This window comes from Neolamprologus brichardi, chromosome 23, assembly GCF_056152115.1.
Source record: "Neolamprologus brichardi isolate AB-2024 chromosome 23, ASM5615211v1, whole genome shotgun sequence".
In the NCBI taxonomy this organism is placed as follows: Eukaryota; Metazoa; Chordata; class Actinopteri; order Cichliformes; family Cichlidae; genus Neolamprologus; species Neolamprologus brichardi.
In genome coordinates this window covers 32,257,032-32,273,666 of record NC_142125.1, presented here as the reverse complement: position 1 = coordinate 32,273,666, position 16,635 = coordinate 32,257,032, and the positions used below count along the sequence as shown (strand labels likewise).

Here is a 16,635-nt window from a genome sequence, read left to right as displayed (position 1 = left end):
CCATCCGCATCTGCCAACAGAATGAGTCGCCATCAAAAAACAAACAAACACAAAATTACTCTCGCAAAGATAAAAAAAATTACATATCTCTCCATAACAAAATGGAGCCCGAAAGAAAAAAAAATGTTTCTGCTGTGTGGGATCATTTTGATCTTTTAACTGCAAATAAGGTAATAGTTTGTCTGTCTTTGTTTCAGTGTAATCTATCAGAATAGGAAAAACAGCAATGTGACTTCCAGTGTAAATTATTTATTTCATTTTATGCAGGCTAAATGTCACATCTGTTCTGTGGAGCTTTCTTACACAAACAAAAGCACCTCCTCAGTGTTTAGGCATTACAGAGCCAAACATGAAAATGAGGAGACAAACACACTGAGAATGAACACAGGTCGGGCTATATTGACACTGAACAGCTTTATCATTTCTTTTTTTTTCTTTTAAATTAATATGTGTTTTATTATTTTGAAATCAAGCATCTAGGAAGACTGTTCTGGACCAGGCAGTCCTGAATTTTATTATAAAGGACTGCCAACCCCTTAGTATTGTGGAGAGTGTTGGAGAGAAACATTCCAAGATCAGAGGATCCTTTAACGTACTGGGGGAATAGGAAGACATCTTATCCGAACCTTTTCCACCTGGCTTTACAGTTTTTGTGTACCACAGCTTCATCTATGCCTGTGAGTTTTCCAAAGCTGGGAAAATGGTGTCAGAAAAACGCAATAGATTGAATGCAAAAACATTGGATGAACTTATTTTTCTGAATAGAAATTTATAATAAACTCTTGAGTCAATTACATTTAAATGGGTAATATTACATTCACAATACTTTCATTTAAATTTTCACTTAATGTCATTCACAATACATTTTAAAGATGTCTACAATATTTGCAATGTAAAAGATATAAAATGATTCCATGGAGTGTACAATACCTTATAGTGTATACAAGTATGACTAGGTATTTGAATCAGGGTCTGTTGAGTCTCAAGTAAGTTGCCTGCAATGATATTTAAGGTCCAGCAGGTGTCAGTATGGAGCAAAACAGCAACACTGTGTCGACACAGTATGGATACAGTTTGGGGAATGTGCTGAAACGCTTCACGAGGCCTCATCTACCCATCACTACTGCAAACCGAGCAGCATCACTGATTTTCAGCTTGTTGTGTTTGTGGATATATGACTGACTTTAATTATCCATAAAATCATCACATTCTCTGTAACAGGTCGACTATTGAACGGCGTATATTTTACAGTAAAGGCTTTAAAACCAAGTTAGTACAAACATCGCTAATGTTTTTAACTTTGCCGACATGTGGCCAACAGTAATGTCTTAATGTTCTTCATTATTAAACATTTGCACATAAATAAGTGACATATTCAGTACTGTACTTTCTTTTGAAAGTTTACTTTTCGGCCGCTCCGCTTCAGCCGTTTTATTCGCAAAATAAAATTATCCACACCCACCGCCGCGCTATGAATTAGTGATGGGATTTCCGGCTCTTTTTAGAGAACCGGCTCTTTCGGTTCGGCTCACTAAAAAGAGCCGGCTCTTTCGGCTCCGAACCGGCTCTTCAGGTTGTTTTGTTGCTTTAATTAATTTATTATTAACAATAATATAAAATTATGCACAAAAGGAATTACTAATGTAAAAAAAAGTGGTTTCATTTATATATGTTTATATATAAATATAGGCGGTGGCCCCTAGAGACAAAGCATGTACAAACTCCAAAACACATTTCTAGCATGAACTGAACTTCCAAAACAGAGCTACTTAAATCACTTAAATTACACAATTGAAAGCATGAAAGCATATGTGTATTGTTTGTGTATTTATACACAAGCATTCATATATAGTCAAATAATTAAAAAAATGTTCATTTACCTGTTACTACCACACACCAAATCCGGTCGTTGGTACTTGCTGGCTTGTGTAGCCACTAGGTAACAAAAGTTCAACACTGCGCCCAGCATCCTGGACCACTTCTGTTGTCTTTTGTACGTGTTTTGAGTTTTTATGTGCTTCTGAGTTTGTACGTGCTTCGGAGTTTGTACGTGTTTTTACGTGTTTCTACGTGTTTTGGAGTTTTTACGTGTTTTGGAGTTTGTCCGTGCTTCAGGGTTCGTACGTAATTTGAAGTTTGTATGTGCTTTGTCTGTAGGGGCCACTGTGAATATACTTTTATTTATTCACTCCACATGAAACGTAATAAATAAATCATATAACACAAAAATCAACTATTCACATTTCAACTTTTAACTATTTAAATTTTCAGCTTTTTCTTTTTACAAATTTAAAGTGAAACAACACAAAACACTGCAAACCACAACACAATTAAATATAAATTATAATATGAAAACAAAAAGAACATGCATATTCTCTGTCATATGGACCTGCATGAATAAACTTTCTGAATCCTTTATCATCTGCAACTGAAAATAGTTGTGGATGATTACTATACCTTTCTAATGTGACGTTGTTGTCCCTGGCTCTCTTTCTCTCTCTCTCCCTCCTGATCTGTTCCTGTGCTACTGAGTGTAACTACCGCCCCTCCCCCCTCTTCCCAGCTTAAACCACAAGGCTCGTATTCTGAGTGAAGCGGGAAAAAAGTGCGAGAGAAAGAGGGTGAAAACAGGGCTCGCGATAAGGAGCCGGCACGCGTCGTTCACGTCAAAGAGTCAGTTCTAACGGTGTGTTCACACCGAACGCGATGGACGCGAATAGAGCGTCAGGTTTACATGTAAAGTCAATGGAAAGGCGCGATGACGCGCGATTGTGGGTCCCGCGAAAATTCGGAAGCAGATTTGCGTCGCGAAAACGCCAAAACGCGTGAAACGCGCGTCAGTGTAGCGCGTCTGGCGCGTTTGACTCGCGAATAAAACCACGCGCGTGAGTTTTTGTGTTGCATTTTGTGCATACGCGCGTTTCGCGTCTACCGCTCGAGTTGGAAAAAGCTGAACTCCAGCGTCAAATCGCGCCGCGACAACCAATCAGGAGCCTGGTGACGTGGCTCTGACCTAGGTCAAAGGGGCAGATCCAGCCAAAGCCCTTCATTCTTCATTCAGTATGGAGGAAAAGCTAATCAGAGCCTGGCTAATCACCCGGAGTTATATGATGCTAGCTACTACTTCTACCGAGACAGGAATAAAAAGGACCTAGCTTGGAGACACATAAGTGAGGAGATCGGGCAACCTGGTAAGTTCATTCCTTCTTCTTTTTAATTTTCAGACTGACCCGATGTACCCGCGCAAAAGCTAGCAAGCCCGCCTACTGTCCCGCTATTTTCCCACTGATGTACAAATACCTTTCCGCTAACAAGATAATGCGTTTATTCAGAGGACATCTGCAGGAGAAAGTGGAAGAGCCTCAGGGACACGTATAATAAGGAGAAGAAGACAGAGAAGGAGAAGGGGAGTGGGTCTGCAGCAGGATCAGGGAGAAAATGGAAGTTCTTCACGGTCATGGGGTTTCTGGACCCCTTCCTCACCCCGCGGGAGACTAGCGGTAATATGGTGCGGACCGTGGAGAACTTCTCCCCCGAGGACCAGGGACAGCCCGAAGAGGCAGCAGGGGAGTGTCAGTCAGAAGGTATGTTTACAATGAGTTAATGTAGGCAGTTAATTTATGCGTGTTGTCATACAGGAACATATTTTGTTTATTAATAAACAGTATACAGTAGTCCCGCTGTTCGTCCGTCACTGCCTCGCCTTTTCGCTGATTTTATTTATTGCACCGTACAGCTTTCAACGATGCGCATTGCATTCTGCAGCCCAAATGACAAATCTCCTCCGTGTTGTGTCTCCTGCGCTTGCCAAACTTATCATGTTTGGTTTTGATAACCATCACGTCCAATAGAAAAAAACAGCACAAAAACACTCATAACTATGACCCTCATTCGGAAATAGACACCTGCACCGGGAGCAAAAAAGGCGCACAAAAGTGGCGCCGCAGACGGAGAAAAAGCGCGGCATAATACTTTTACGTTTTAAAATCGACAAAGGTTTGCACTTTGAGAATCAACTTGTGAGAACTGTGACTACTGTTCATGTGCTGCAATAAATGAGAGACCACTGTATATAATAATAAGTATATAAGTATATAATAATATAATATTCTCTATGACTGTTGTTTTCAACCTGTTAACATCTAATATTGTCTTGATAGAGTCAAGTAATCATGCAGCAGAGTCCTCAACTGTCTCTTCTCCTGGCTCTCCAGTCCCTGGTCCCTCAGCTCCTGCTGCTGCACCCACAGGTATGAACATCAAGCACTGACAGCTTTTTACTTGCTTGAATTCCCTTGTGATCACCTTTACTAAATATCTACAACCAATCTGTTTATATCCTGTTTTTTTCAATTTTGAAAATGAAAATCTAGTAGCAGCCTTCTCATTACTTTGTGTTGTTTTGTGCTGTGTTTTACAGGCCCACAGAGGAGGACAGTTCGAAGGCGGGCGAGGGACGGGTCCCAGGACGGTCCATCGGCGGTGGAGCTGGCCATCCTGGAGTCCCTAAAGAGGCCACGCCCGTCTCCAACAGAACATTTCCTCCTCGGCCTTGTTCCTGTTCTGGAGAGCATGCCGCCTCAGACACGAGAATTCGTGAAATTTCAAATTTATAAATTAGTTTTTGAAAACAGCACAGCTGTGTTAAATTTGGAAACATTGGACCCTAATGATCAGTGGTTTTCTGATGAGGCAGCAGCTCTCCAGGGCAGAAACAATGTTCTTATTTTTCTCCTCCTTCTCCCTGAGGCTCTTCCACTCCAAGCTGGGTCCTTTTTATTCCTGTCTCTCTGTAAATAGTTAAATTTCATATATTTATGATAAATGTTTTTGTTAATGAATTTATATATTTTTTCAAATAAACATTTATAATGACAAATGTCTCTGTTCTACTACACAGCAAATATTGGCACCCGACTTGACACAAGTAGAATTTATTTCATATTATACTAATGACAAAACATACTAATACAGTGTGATGCAAAAGTTTGGGCAACATTGTGAAAAGTAATTATTTTCCTGTACAAATTATTGGTTGTCACAATAAAAATTGTCAGTTAAATATATCATATAGGAGACACACACAGTGATATTTGAGAAGTGAAATGCAGTTTACAGAAAGTGTGCAATAACTGTTTAAATCAAGCAGGTGCATAAATTTGCGACGCAAAAAAAGAGAAATGAAATAAATATTTAGTGTATATCAATGTGTGTGTCTCCTATATGATATATGTAACTGACATTTTTCATTGTAACAGCGATTCATACAGGAAAATAATGACTTTTAATAAGGTTGCCCAAACTTTTCCACCACACTGTATATAGGAACATAGTGAAGACAAGTTACTTAAGAGAGTAAAAAGAGGTTAGTTTATTTTGGAGTAGAGCTCCATTTATTAAGAAAAAATTAAAAGGACAGGAACACTCTTTAGAGGTTTGTGGGTGGCTCTTAAAAGAGCCGTTGTGGGGAAGTCACTCGGACTTCAAACAGGTTACTCCTTTGGTTGCCAAGACACAGCTCCCTCCACCGAGAAGTGAGCCATGAACTCTTCCCTCACCAGGACAGCCTCTCTGGAGGAGTTGTTTGCTGGCAAGGAACCTGGACAAAATTGTTTAAAATGAGTATTATGTGTACTGCAGTTACAAAATACATTATTGAAATTACAAAATTACAAATTGCAAAACATAAATCTTACATAAAACCTTTTGTAATTATAAGGATAATTACATGATATATATTAGATATAATCTAAAACAGTCTGCGGGGATTATATACAAATATTCAACTATCCCAGAATTAAACCAGGTCTAAATAAAAAGGAGTGAGTATCACTACAAAGGTTAACTCAGTGGTCCTAATGCTACAGTTTGATATCAGCAAACACCGAGCGCATACATTGATATGACACCACAGCCATGCTATCATTCAAACACTGATAACAGCATAAATCGAATTAAATCGGGACTTGATGAGACCTTCTGAGTATCACTAGAAATATTATAAACAGTCGTCTCCGTACCACATTCACTGTTAGCATAGCACATCCATGTTAGCAGTGTAAAAATGGATGGTTTAGCATGTATTAGCACAGGTATCAATAAAGGACTACCGTATTAAATACTTTTACTAACCTCAGGCAGATGGACAGGCGCTCTGCAGGTGGGATTGAGCGCCTGTAATTGGTGTCTAGGCGGGCGATTCTGGGACCGACCCGGGGAAGCAGGTCCTCAAACTGGCCGAGTGAAAGACGGTGATGTCGCTGGAATCGGCCGTCATCCAGGCGCAGCTCCTGGAGCAAATGGTGAAACTCACCAAACTGCTCACGCCTCTGGAGGACCTGATGGACCCAGGTACGGCGAGGGCGTCTTTTACGCCGCTGCTCTGCTCTCCACAGTACATAGAGAAGGGAGACTCTCTCTTCAAGCGCTAACTCGACAGCTGCCATCTTGCAAAGATACCGGTCTGGCACAACTTCCTCCCACATCCCTCCCACATTTCCGGTTCACGCGCGTCAAAATATGATATTTTGACGCGCGATGGATTTTTCTTGGACACGCGTTGAGGCGCGAATGTGCACGCGTCAAATTAGGGGCGTTTGGGGCGTTTTTGTTCGCGTCCATCGCGTTCGGTGTGAACACACCGTAAGAGCCATTTCGTTCGCGACCGACCCATTACTACTATGAATTGTGGGATATATGGGACCACGAAGCGTACACCGGACAACGCTTGAAATTTGGGGAAATCGACGGTGCATTTGGAGTACACTTCGGATTGGGACAGCCGTCGTTGCGTCGCTGTGATGTAATAGGCCTCAAAATGCATACTCCGGAGCGTGCGGTCGCTGGATTGGGACACAGCCAAAGACACGGCTTCACACAGAGACATGACTGACTAGGAACCAGAGGGAACAAAGAGACAAAACCTAAGGACTAGAAATCACAGAACCATGAACCAAAAGACTAGTAATGATAACCAATGATGAAATCAAAGCTTAATAATTGTACAAAAAATCAAAACACTAGGTCACCCACCCAGGAAAAAAAAATTAAAACACCCAATCATCAGTATTTATTCCCCAAAGGAGCACCAGCAAGGATGGGTTGGGTGGCAATTACAATTACATTTTTAATGGACAAATGTCATCAGACACAAATAATTGTTGTTGTTAAAATATTATTGTTACATAAGAACATTATCCTGGGATTAAGAGTGAGCTTCAGTGTTATTCAGCCTCACATTAGCAGGCACACACTGACAAGCCACAGCAGCAACTGTGGTAAAAACAAACAGCTTCTATTAGTTTAAAATACAGCAGAGTTCAGGTACAGTATACCACAGGCCTAAACAACCTTTTCCTCATGTCTGATATGCAGCTGGTCAACATCTGCAGAGCTCAGCTGGAACACAAGACATTTTTGGCTTCATCCAATGAGGCTTTCCATTTTTAAAGTAATGCCATTATTGAATCCCCGGGGTTCAGTATAACCTGAAAGCTCCACTGTAGAGTCCTCAATGTAGTGTTTGCATCCTGTTTTGGATTTATTTTTAGCAATGCAATGGAACATACTTGGTGTTTTGTTTTGATGCCCCTTTAAAGCGATTAAAAAATGAACTCCTCTGGCTCGGATGCAGCTGCTTCTCTCTGTTTGTAGCTGCGAGCACTGTCCAGTCTTGGATCTGATTGGTTACATGTCATTGGTAATAGCCTATCAACACTGATGGCTACTGTGCCACACAGGGGTGCAGGGGAGGGGCTTTGGAGACCGAAGCAGCTCTGGCTGGTGAGCACAGCTGTGCTTTAAACCCTAAAATATTATGAATTGTTATGTAGATGACAGACATGACTTACTTAACTCTTACAATTTAAAAAAAAAAAAAGCTGAATAACAGATTTTTCTGCATTTTACAATTTATTAATGTAGGAGTAACACAAATGAACAAAGGCATGTCAGTGGTGGAAGAGTTGGTTGCCTTCCAATCGGAAGGATAGAGGATTGATTTCCAGATTCTCCTGTCCATCCATGTGTCGAAGTATCCTTTTGCAACATCTTAAAACATAACGTCATATATGAAAGAATGTATGAATGTGTGTGTGATTTGGTGAATGAGACTTATAGTAGAAAGTGCTTTGAGTGTTCAAAACTGAATAAAGACACAGTGTAAGTATCAGCCCATTTACCATTTTTCACTCTCATTCTTCTTGAGACTAATCATTGATAATCCCAGAAAAGCTGTATCTGTCAAACTTGAAGTCAACATTTACAGGTGCTAGAAATCATCAGAAGTGAACACATGGTGATTTACATTAGAACAGGAGTACCTCATCCCAGTGTTGGAGGAAACCAGCATGGAAAATCATGTGGAATTATGATGTAAATGAAAGTGAGTTCAGTATTATGACCAGATGATCGATAAAAACCATGGCCATAAAAAGCATGAAAATGTGTGGTATTCAGCATTTGTGGCAAAGTGTTATTTCAAGCTATTGCATCATGTTTTGGTATGTGAAGATTTTTTTTAAATCATTTTGTCCTTGTAAAGTGAATGTTATGTAAACGATGTTGCTCAGTGCTTTGATCTCAGTGTTGTTCACTACATCACAGTAGTGCGGGATGGGTATTGATAAGATTTTCACGATTCCGTTTCCATTTTCGATTCTGTTTAACGATTCGATTCTTTATCGATTCTTTTTAAAAAAGGAGAACACTAAGGTCGATTAGCTTAGAACTTTGTTTTATATCTTCTCTTTGAACACGATAGAAATTTAGGAGTATATGGCCTTACAAACCCAACTCTTCAATGTGGTGTCACAGGGTCCCCAGGATAGAAAAATTGTAAATGTAAAATAATAAAATAAATATTCTTCTATAGCAATAACAAAGTATAACATAAATTATTCCGTAGGAATTACACAAGAATATTCAGTAATCTCCATGCCTACAATTAAACACATTCACTTACCGAAAATTGGGGGCATCTGCTGTGGCAAATGGGTTCAAGCCTTTTACCACAAACTTAGTCACTGCTCGGTGACATTCATCAATCCTGGCCTGAAAGGAGACGCTACCGGTCGACTGCAGCGAGAACTGCCAGCATCTGAGCCAGCCAGACTCTGTCTTAGGGCTGGGTATCGTCACTGATTTCTAGAATCGATTCGATCCACGATTCGATTCAATTCGATTCGGGGAAATTTTGCCTCAGACAGTCAGAAATATTATAATTCAGATCATGCATCAGTACATTTCCATATTTTTATATCTATAAAAAGAAAGCTGACACTTGCTACTTTGTGTCAAAGTAGCTGAGGATAGAACACAGAAAAACGTGAAGGTGATTTTCCTGGCCTGGGATTTTATAAAAATATTCTAGATCAAAAATGAAAGAAAGTCATTCATCAACATATGAACAGTACCTGATGCTGCTCAAGTGAAGCAGAGCAAAGTTACAGAGGTTTTAGAGACACAGCTAAGCGTTTTGCAATTTTGCATAATTTTAAAAAGTTTAAATTTGTTCAGTAGCCTATTGAACAGCAGAAATTAGGTTTTCTTTTCGGAAGTAAGTAAAAGGAAAAAAACAGCGGCCGACAGCGCTGTAAATAATGGAAGACTTGTGCATAACAAGCGAGCGAATAATGCAGAAAACAGATTTTTAGATGGGAAACTGTTCTTGAAGTATACTGTGAGTGAGTGAGAGAGAGAGAGAGCTGTGCATGAAGTGTGATTTTACCGTGGTGGAAGCAAAACAGCAAAAGTAAGAGGGAGTCCATGACGATGTTTATGTGAAGTTTGGATCTTCTTTTGCTGCTCGTTGAGTCAATATTGTCTGGAGAGAGATAAAACCTGCAGCTTCAGAATCTAGCGCAAAAAGGGGGTAAACACAAAGCATGGACCCGCCGACGGACCAGAATCAGCGAGCTGTCGGCTTTCAGCCCCGACCGTGTCCGTGCCATCGGGTGAGAAAGGCAACATCTGATTCTGATCCAGGTCTGCGCTTTGTGTTTATGTCTTTGTGCAGAATCCGTGTTCCTGCTCTCATTTATTGTTTTAGCTCTTTGGTGGTTGTTGAAATTTAGTGAGGTTTAACCTGAGATTCTGGCGTTTCGGGCAAAATAAATTTCTATAAAAAAATCGATTCAGGATTTTAATGAATCGATATCACGTTATCCAACCTAGAATCGATTTTAATCGATAAATCAATAATCAAAACCCACCCCTACTCTGTCTGTCTCACTCATCATGGTTACCTAAATGCAGCGCTGTTAGTTGATTATTTACCTGCCGCATTAACGGGAGAGGACGTGCAAACATTACCGCTGCTGCTGGGTTGAGATTCACGAGTCCGGAGCGGAATTAAAAACACGACATTCATTTAAGGTCATTGTGTGTTTTGTGAGCAAATGCTTTTGCATGTTCGTAGTGTTTCCTCCCTTAAATGAAATATACTTTGCAAGTATTGCAAGTTGCCCTGTTGCCATCCGTTCAACCAAACTTTTGAGCGTTTGAGCCGCCATGTTTTCTGTCAGGTAAATGACGGTCCGCAATGTGGTGACGTCATTCGGGCGACTGGAATCGATAAGGGAATCGTTGGCAAAAATGGCAAACAATTCCAAGGAATTGAAACAGTGGGAACCGATTCTCAACAAGAACCGGGTTTTGATACCCATCCCTACAAGTGAGAATTTGGTAAAATTGTAAATATCATCCATGAAGATTATGCTGTGAAAATGAGAAACTAAACTTTGAACATAACCTGATTGACTTTAGCTGTTATTTCAACATGAGCATTAAAAATAAAAACAACATGTGGTCTTTAGGCGCTGCTGCAGGGTAGGGGTGGTGCAGGGGCACTGCCAGGGAGGCTGAGGGGGCAGGTGGAAGTAATTTTCTTCCTCTTCTTCAGAGTTAATAATTGAGTAATTGAATAGATATTTACATTTTTTTCAAGCAATCTTTACTTTATGTCAAATGTTGCAGATGACATATTAGCTGTTTGGCACTTTTTGCATGAGAACAGAATTTTCTATTTAACGATAACAACTTAGCCAAAGGCTTAGGCTATGTGCATTAAATTCTGTTCACCTAATGATAAAATACTCTAAATGAACAGTTTTTCTGACTAAAATAAGACACATTTTGAAATTATGGTCTGTTTTTTACACAAAACACTTATCATACATGCAGATTCTGACCAGCAGAGGTCGCTAAGATGCTTATTATAGAACACAGTTTCTATGACAAGCTTATATGTGATGAGGCAGAAGTGCTTTCAAACAACAGCACCTGTGCACCCAGTACAGAATGATGCGCACACCATCTGAAGTTCAAAAGTTAAAGGTCTCTCAAACAGGGTCTCCTGAGTGTTTATAATTGTTATATTGTCATAAAGAACTAAAGTTGCGTAATGCTCACCAATGTGTTTTTTAAATTCAATTTTAAGCCCGCTGAGACTAATTAGAGTAGGAATGCCGTATTTTCTTTATTCTGAGCTCTCTCTGTCTCGGTCTGTCTGCTGTGTGGTTATACACTGACAGCAAAATGTTTGCATGTTAACTACACCCCAGCAACCCCAGCCTTTGTTCCCGCGCCTTTGCTGACAAGTGCATTGTGTCTATTTGGGAGCTACTGCTCATAAGATGTAGAGACAAGACCTGTCTGAGCTCTGGCCTCAAACTCAGTATGTGTGTGTGTCCCAGATAGAGAATCAAATCTCACATCATGCTTAGGGATGGGTATCATTTAGGTTTTATCTGATACCAGTACCAAACCGGTACTTTTGAAACGGTGCCGGTGCTTAAACGGTGCTTGAACCGGTGCTTAAAGAATGGAGAACACACACTTTGTCCAAAAACCTCTCATGTTTAGCTGTTTTTTTGTAAAAAGATAACAATGTTAGCGTTTTCTGCAGCTATAGGGGATATATGGCATCACTCTTGGCTGGAAGCAGTGCTTAATCAATGGAAAAAAACACCAACTTTATCCAAAAACCTCTCATGTTTAGGTGTTTTCCACTTTTTCTTTGGTCATTTTAGCCTTTTTGACCAGGGTGAAGGGAGTATCTGCCATCAAACAAGAAGACAGCCTCATGTAGCTACAACGGTGTTTGCTAGTTCACCTTACATGCGTTAATGTAATAACGTGGTTAGCCTACTCAACGTCAATTACACACGAACAACATTAAGCTACTCACGCAGAGAAGAACGGCTACTGCTGCCATCATCATCCGTCATCATTTCTGCTACACTGGCAGGGCTAGGGGCCAGGACTCTACTCTTCGGGTTCTTGGGGGATGTTGCTAACTCCGGGTCCAATAACAGGCACCACGCCAGCAGTAGATGTGCTTGATGTGAGGTCTTGCAGTAAGCTATCAAATACGGTGCATTTCTCGGCATTTAAAAAAAACCCCGCTATGCGTCGCCAGGTGTTTCATCAGATTCGAGGTGTTAACTCTTTTTCACAGTATCACCTTAAAGCACTTGTTGCAGGCTGCTGAGTTTGCATCTTTTGCTGTGGAGTACAGCCAGACTTTTGACTGCTTATAATGGCACCGGATACCGGTACCCATCCCTAATCATGCTCTCTTTCATCATTATGATAGATGAAAGCACTACTCTTGGATGAGCGAGGCAGGCAGTTCAGTTGGACTCAGACACAAGCCTCAGCATTTTAAAAACACTGTGTGTGTGCAAACACACGATACCTCAAGCCCAGTGATATGTCAAAGTTTGGCTCGTGCAGAGCTGAGAAAAAAGATTAATCAGTATGTATTAATCTTGAGGATTAGAGCTGCATTAAGTTGGATAAAACACTCAGGGTATTTGGGACTCGTTTCAGGAGGCACATTCAGCCAAAGTTTGCACTGCCTGACAGTTTTCTGTCAAACATTTTCTGGTCACTCCAACAGTTTATCTCAGCCTTGGACTCTTTGCTTTATGTGGGGGGATTAATTTGGAGCGTGCATGTGGGGAAGAAAAGCTGTGTCAACATCTGAGCTTGAGCTGCACTCGCATTTGTGCAAGTATGTGTTTGTCTCTAATTCTGTGAAACACTCGAGGCTTCATTACTTTAGCAATGGGCCCCCATTTGTATTTTTTTCCTGTTAGGGGAGGTGGTTATTTACTTTGAGAGAAAACAAAGAAGGGAATCTCCCAGAAAAACAAAATGGTTTTATTTGCTTGGCAAAGACTGAAAAGCAAAGACAAACAGCTAGTGAGAGTTTATAAAAAGGTAACATAGTCTGTACATAAACTTAGTAAATTGCTGTCAGGACCACTTTAGTTGAAATAAGATTGTTTTTCCATCTGCAGTTATCCCTTCCCTGAACAGAGCAGGCATCTGTGACACTGGACAGAACATTTATTAAAACAGAAATGGTAACTATTGTGCACAGGCAGCAGCAAATGTACTGTATATCTTTCAGTACTTCTTTGTATTTGCTATATTTGTGAATGTTCAAAGGGGTATTTGCAGTGCTCCGTCTACCTGATGAAGTTTAAAGGTTTTGGTCTGTGTTTCTAGATAGAAGCCAGTCTCTGTCTGTTTTAAGTTAAGGTAATTATGATAAGAAGAATACCTTTGGGTGAAAAAGAAAGTGTAGTAAAGAACATGTAAAACGCTTTTTGTGTTAATAACCTTTAAATACACACACCTAAGGCAATGCACACCTGTACACCTGTTAGATAGATGCTCTGTTACACAAGAGGGATTAAGTCGGTCGTTATTTGTCAGCTACATCGATGGAAGGAATAATACTGGCCATAATGAAATCAGTAATTATATCACTATGGAGGCCATATTAAAGAATTTTGATTAAATTCAATCTGAGGAGAGAATCTGAAACCCTTTAAGGATCCTGGAAGTGTAAGAGATTTTAGTTTCAGCTGGTGTCGTAGCTAGCTTTGGCAGCTAAGACACCTTCTCAGACCTGTGAATGTGAGAAGCAGAGTGCAGAGAATACATTTCACATCATCTATGACAGGGTTTCCTAACTGATCACTTGCCAGACAGCTATAAATAGATAATTAGTAGAAAAAAACTCGTTGTCATTTTTGATTTGGTGTTAGGTGTTTAAACAGATTCCAAACATTGTCCACCAAAAACTGAAAGGGCTTAGATCTAAATGAACTTTTGGTTTTTATTGAGTTGACAGGATGTTTTCAGTATCATAATAGTGATTGTGAATTCCTGTGCTGATACCAGTATTTACAACAATCTGTCCGATAGTCGACACTTTTTTCGTTTTTCTTATTTTTGTTTTATCCGAGGGATACAAAGAAGTCTTTAGTGTAACAAAAATAATTAGAATGTTTTAAACTCTTTTAGCTTTTAAAGATTTTGCCAGCACAAAATTTGTGTAACATAACACATTTCGGTCACTGATCCTGGTAAATACCACTATATTTGCCTATATGCTGGTATCAACAAAGGCTATATTGGTCTATGCTGATATTTCTCTAAAATATCTTTGTGCATGCATTCTATGAAACATATATTTTGAACTTGCAAACATAACGGATCTACCAGCAGAAATAGCCAACAATCAACTGTAAAATGGTCAGCAGGAAGAGAAATGGTTCTAGGATTGATCCCTGTGGAACACCAGCTCACTCTTGGATCTAAAAGGTACCATTAACATTTATTTACTGAGTAATTAAATAAATATGTTTAACTCATTTAAAAACAAGATTATGACATGTTTATATGACTACTGTTATGTACTGTACAGGAGGTTTTGAAGATTAGTTACATGGTTTTATAAACTGCTGTGAGTAGATCTGTAACTGGAAAGAAGTAAAGAAAAAAGAGCGCTCACAAATGCTGCTGGTTTTAATTGGCAACTAAAACCAAATGTTTTGACTATAACCTTTTCTACAAAGAATCCAAACACACTTAGATGCAAAGCAGGTGAAAACTGATTTAAGAAATACAAAAGGCTGGAAATACTACATGTTCTCCTGCTATTCAGTAAACAATTTGCTCTGAAAGGGAACCCGTGGTCAAGAACTCATTATAGAGAAACCAGACAAGCTGTGGTTCAGTGAGTTTAACAATCTGTAAATACTCTCCAAATAAGACCAATAAGACTGGTAAGACCCAGCTGCTCAAATCCTGGATGCAGCTGTACAGTGGGCAGCAGATGTGAATGAGCCAGTAACATGGCTAAACATGAAAATACTTGGACAAATAAAACAGAAAAGAACCACATAATGAAGGTGGACGATGATCTCTGAAATTACTGTTAGTGGATTAGATTAGATCATCAAATAGCAGTTACATGGGTAACTTTTAAATAGCTCTTTACAACAAACTCTCTGTTTTTGTTGGTATAAATGAGCAGTTGCACCAGTTTAACCCCACTCATTCCTCCTCATCACTGTCATCATCTTCATTTTGACGTACACTTACAGTAATGTCTGGTATGTTTTCATCCTTGGGCTTGTAAAGTAATCCATGCTTATGGATCATTTTATGGAAATGGTTTGGACCAAAACTGCTCAAGTCATTATGGATACCTCAGACTGAATTGTGACATAAACAATAACAGCCAATGATTGAAGGGATTTTAAAACTAAGACCTCCTCAGTGTTTCAATATCAGATTTAAATTTCAGGCGCTACGATAATGGTAATATAAGCTTTACAAGCTATACAGGGTTCCATTTTAATACATCACACTGATCTCACACAACAAAAATACTGGCTCATTTACAATTTGATGGCAGCAACATGTCTCTGAAAGGTGGCAGAGGGCCATGTTTACCACCCTGTGGCATCCCCCCCTTCTTTGAAGATGTCTGTAAACATCTGTGAATTGAAGAGACCAGCTGCTGGACTTCTGGGAGAGGAATGTGGCTCAATTCTTGCTTTTGCAACCATGCTGTTGTAATAGCTGTAGTATTTGGTTTGACAAAGAACCCATCTGGAGCATGTATTGCTCTAAAACCTATATATACCGTTCAGCATTGATAGTACCTTTCCAGTTGTGCAAACTGCCAATGCCAGGTTTTGATTTTTCTGACCACAGAACAGTTTTGCCTCAGTCCACTTTTAATGAGGAGGTTGGTTTAGAAAAGAAGGCAACATGTGTAGATCATGTTCACTTATGGTTTCTTCTTCACATGATAGAACTTTAGCCGGCTCAAAAGCTGCAATATAAATAAACACCAGAATACCACGAAGAAGAGGTTTTATTTTAAATTACATAATAAGTTAGCTAAAACAGCTGGTACCACTAAGACAAAGACCGGTGCGCCTTCCTGAAAGCCTGCCTCAGGTATGCCTTTATCCACACCTCACCAGGTGTGGTCAATTAGCAACAGCTGAACACTGCAAAGAGGTTAGGGGCTGCAGAGGGGCGTAACAGACAGCATACCAACTTTTTCAAATTGGGATTGTATTATGACATCATAATCATGCTTCATGCAAAGTTTGTTTCACCTTTTGAACATTGAACTTCACAGACTTCTGGAGGTGTTCTTAAGCCTATGTGATGATGTATGTGACAGGATCATGTCTGTTTTTAATGCAGTGCCACTTTAGGGCCTGAAGATCACAGACATTCAACACTGATTTTCAGCCTTGTTCCTTGCGCACAAATATTTCTCCAGATTGCACAATTTGTAAATGGATTTCTTTTTAA

The 16,635-nt window shown here is 39.8% G+C and overlaps 1 protein-coding gene and 1 long non-coding RNA gene across 3 annotated transcripts; one reads left to right on the top strand and one right to left on the bottom strand.

Annotated features, from left to right (window-relative positions):
• The first annotated feature begins 2,741 nt into the window (after positions 1-2,741).
• LOC148096269 (uncharacterized) lies at positions 2,742-4,879 on the top strand. Of its 2 annotated transcripts, XM_087836571.1 has the most exons (4): positions 2,742-3,191; positions 3,333-3,584; positions 4,161-4,250; positions 4,421-4,879. In XM_087836571.1, exons 2-4 carry the CDS (start codon positions 3,458-3,460, stop codon positions 4,798-4,800), a joined length of 597 nt encoding a protein of 198 aa, XP_087692697.1. In that variant the 5' UTR covers positions 2,742-3,191; positions 3,333-3,457; the 3' UTR covers positions 4,801-4,879. The 2 variants fall into 2 exon arrangements, with proteins under 2 accessions (XP_087692697.1, XP_087692696.1); XM_087836570.1 differs by having other exon boundaries at positions 2,742-3,584.
• Positions 4,880-5,356: 477 nt separating this feature from the next.
• Positions 5,357-6,636, bottom strand: LOC148096268 (uncharacterized). Its single transcript, XR_015717217.1, has 2 exons — positions 6,133-6,636; positions 5,357-5,599 (listed from the first exon to the last, which is right to left on the bottom strand). It is a non-coding gene; the product is annotated as an uncharacterized LOC148096268 (long non-coding RNA).
• Positions 6,637-16,635: the final 9,999 nt, after the last annotated feature.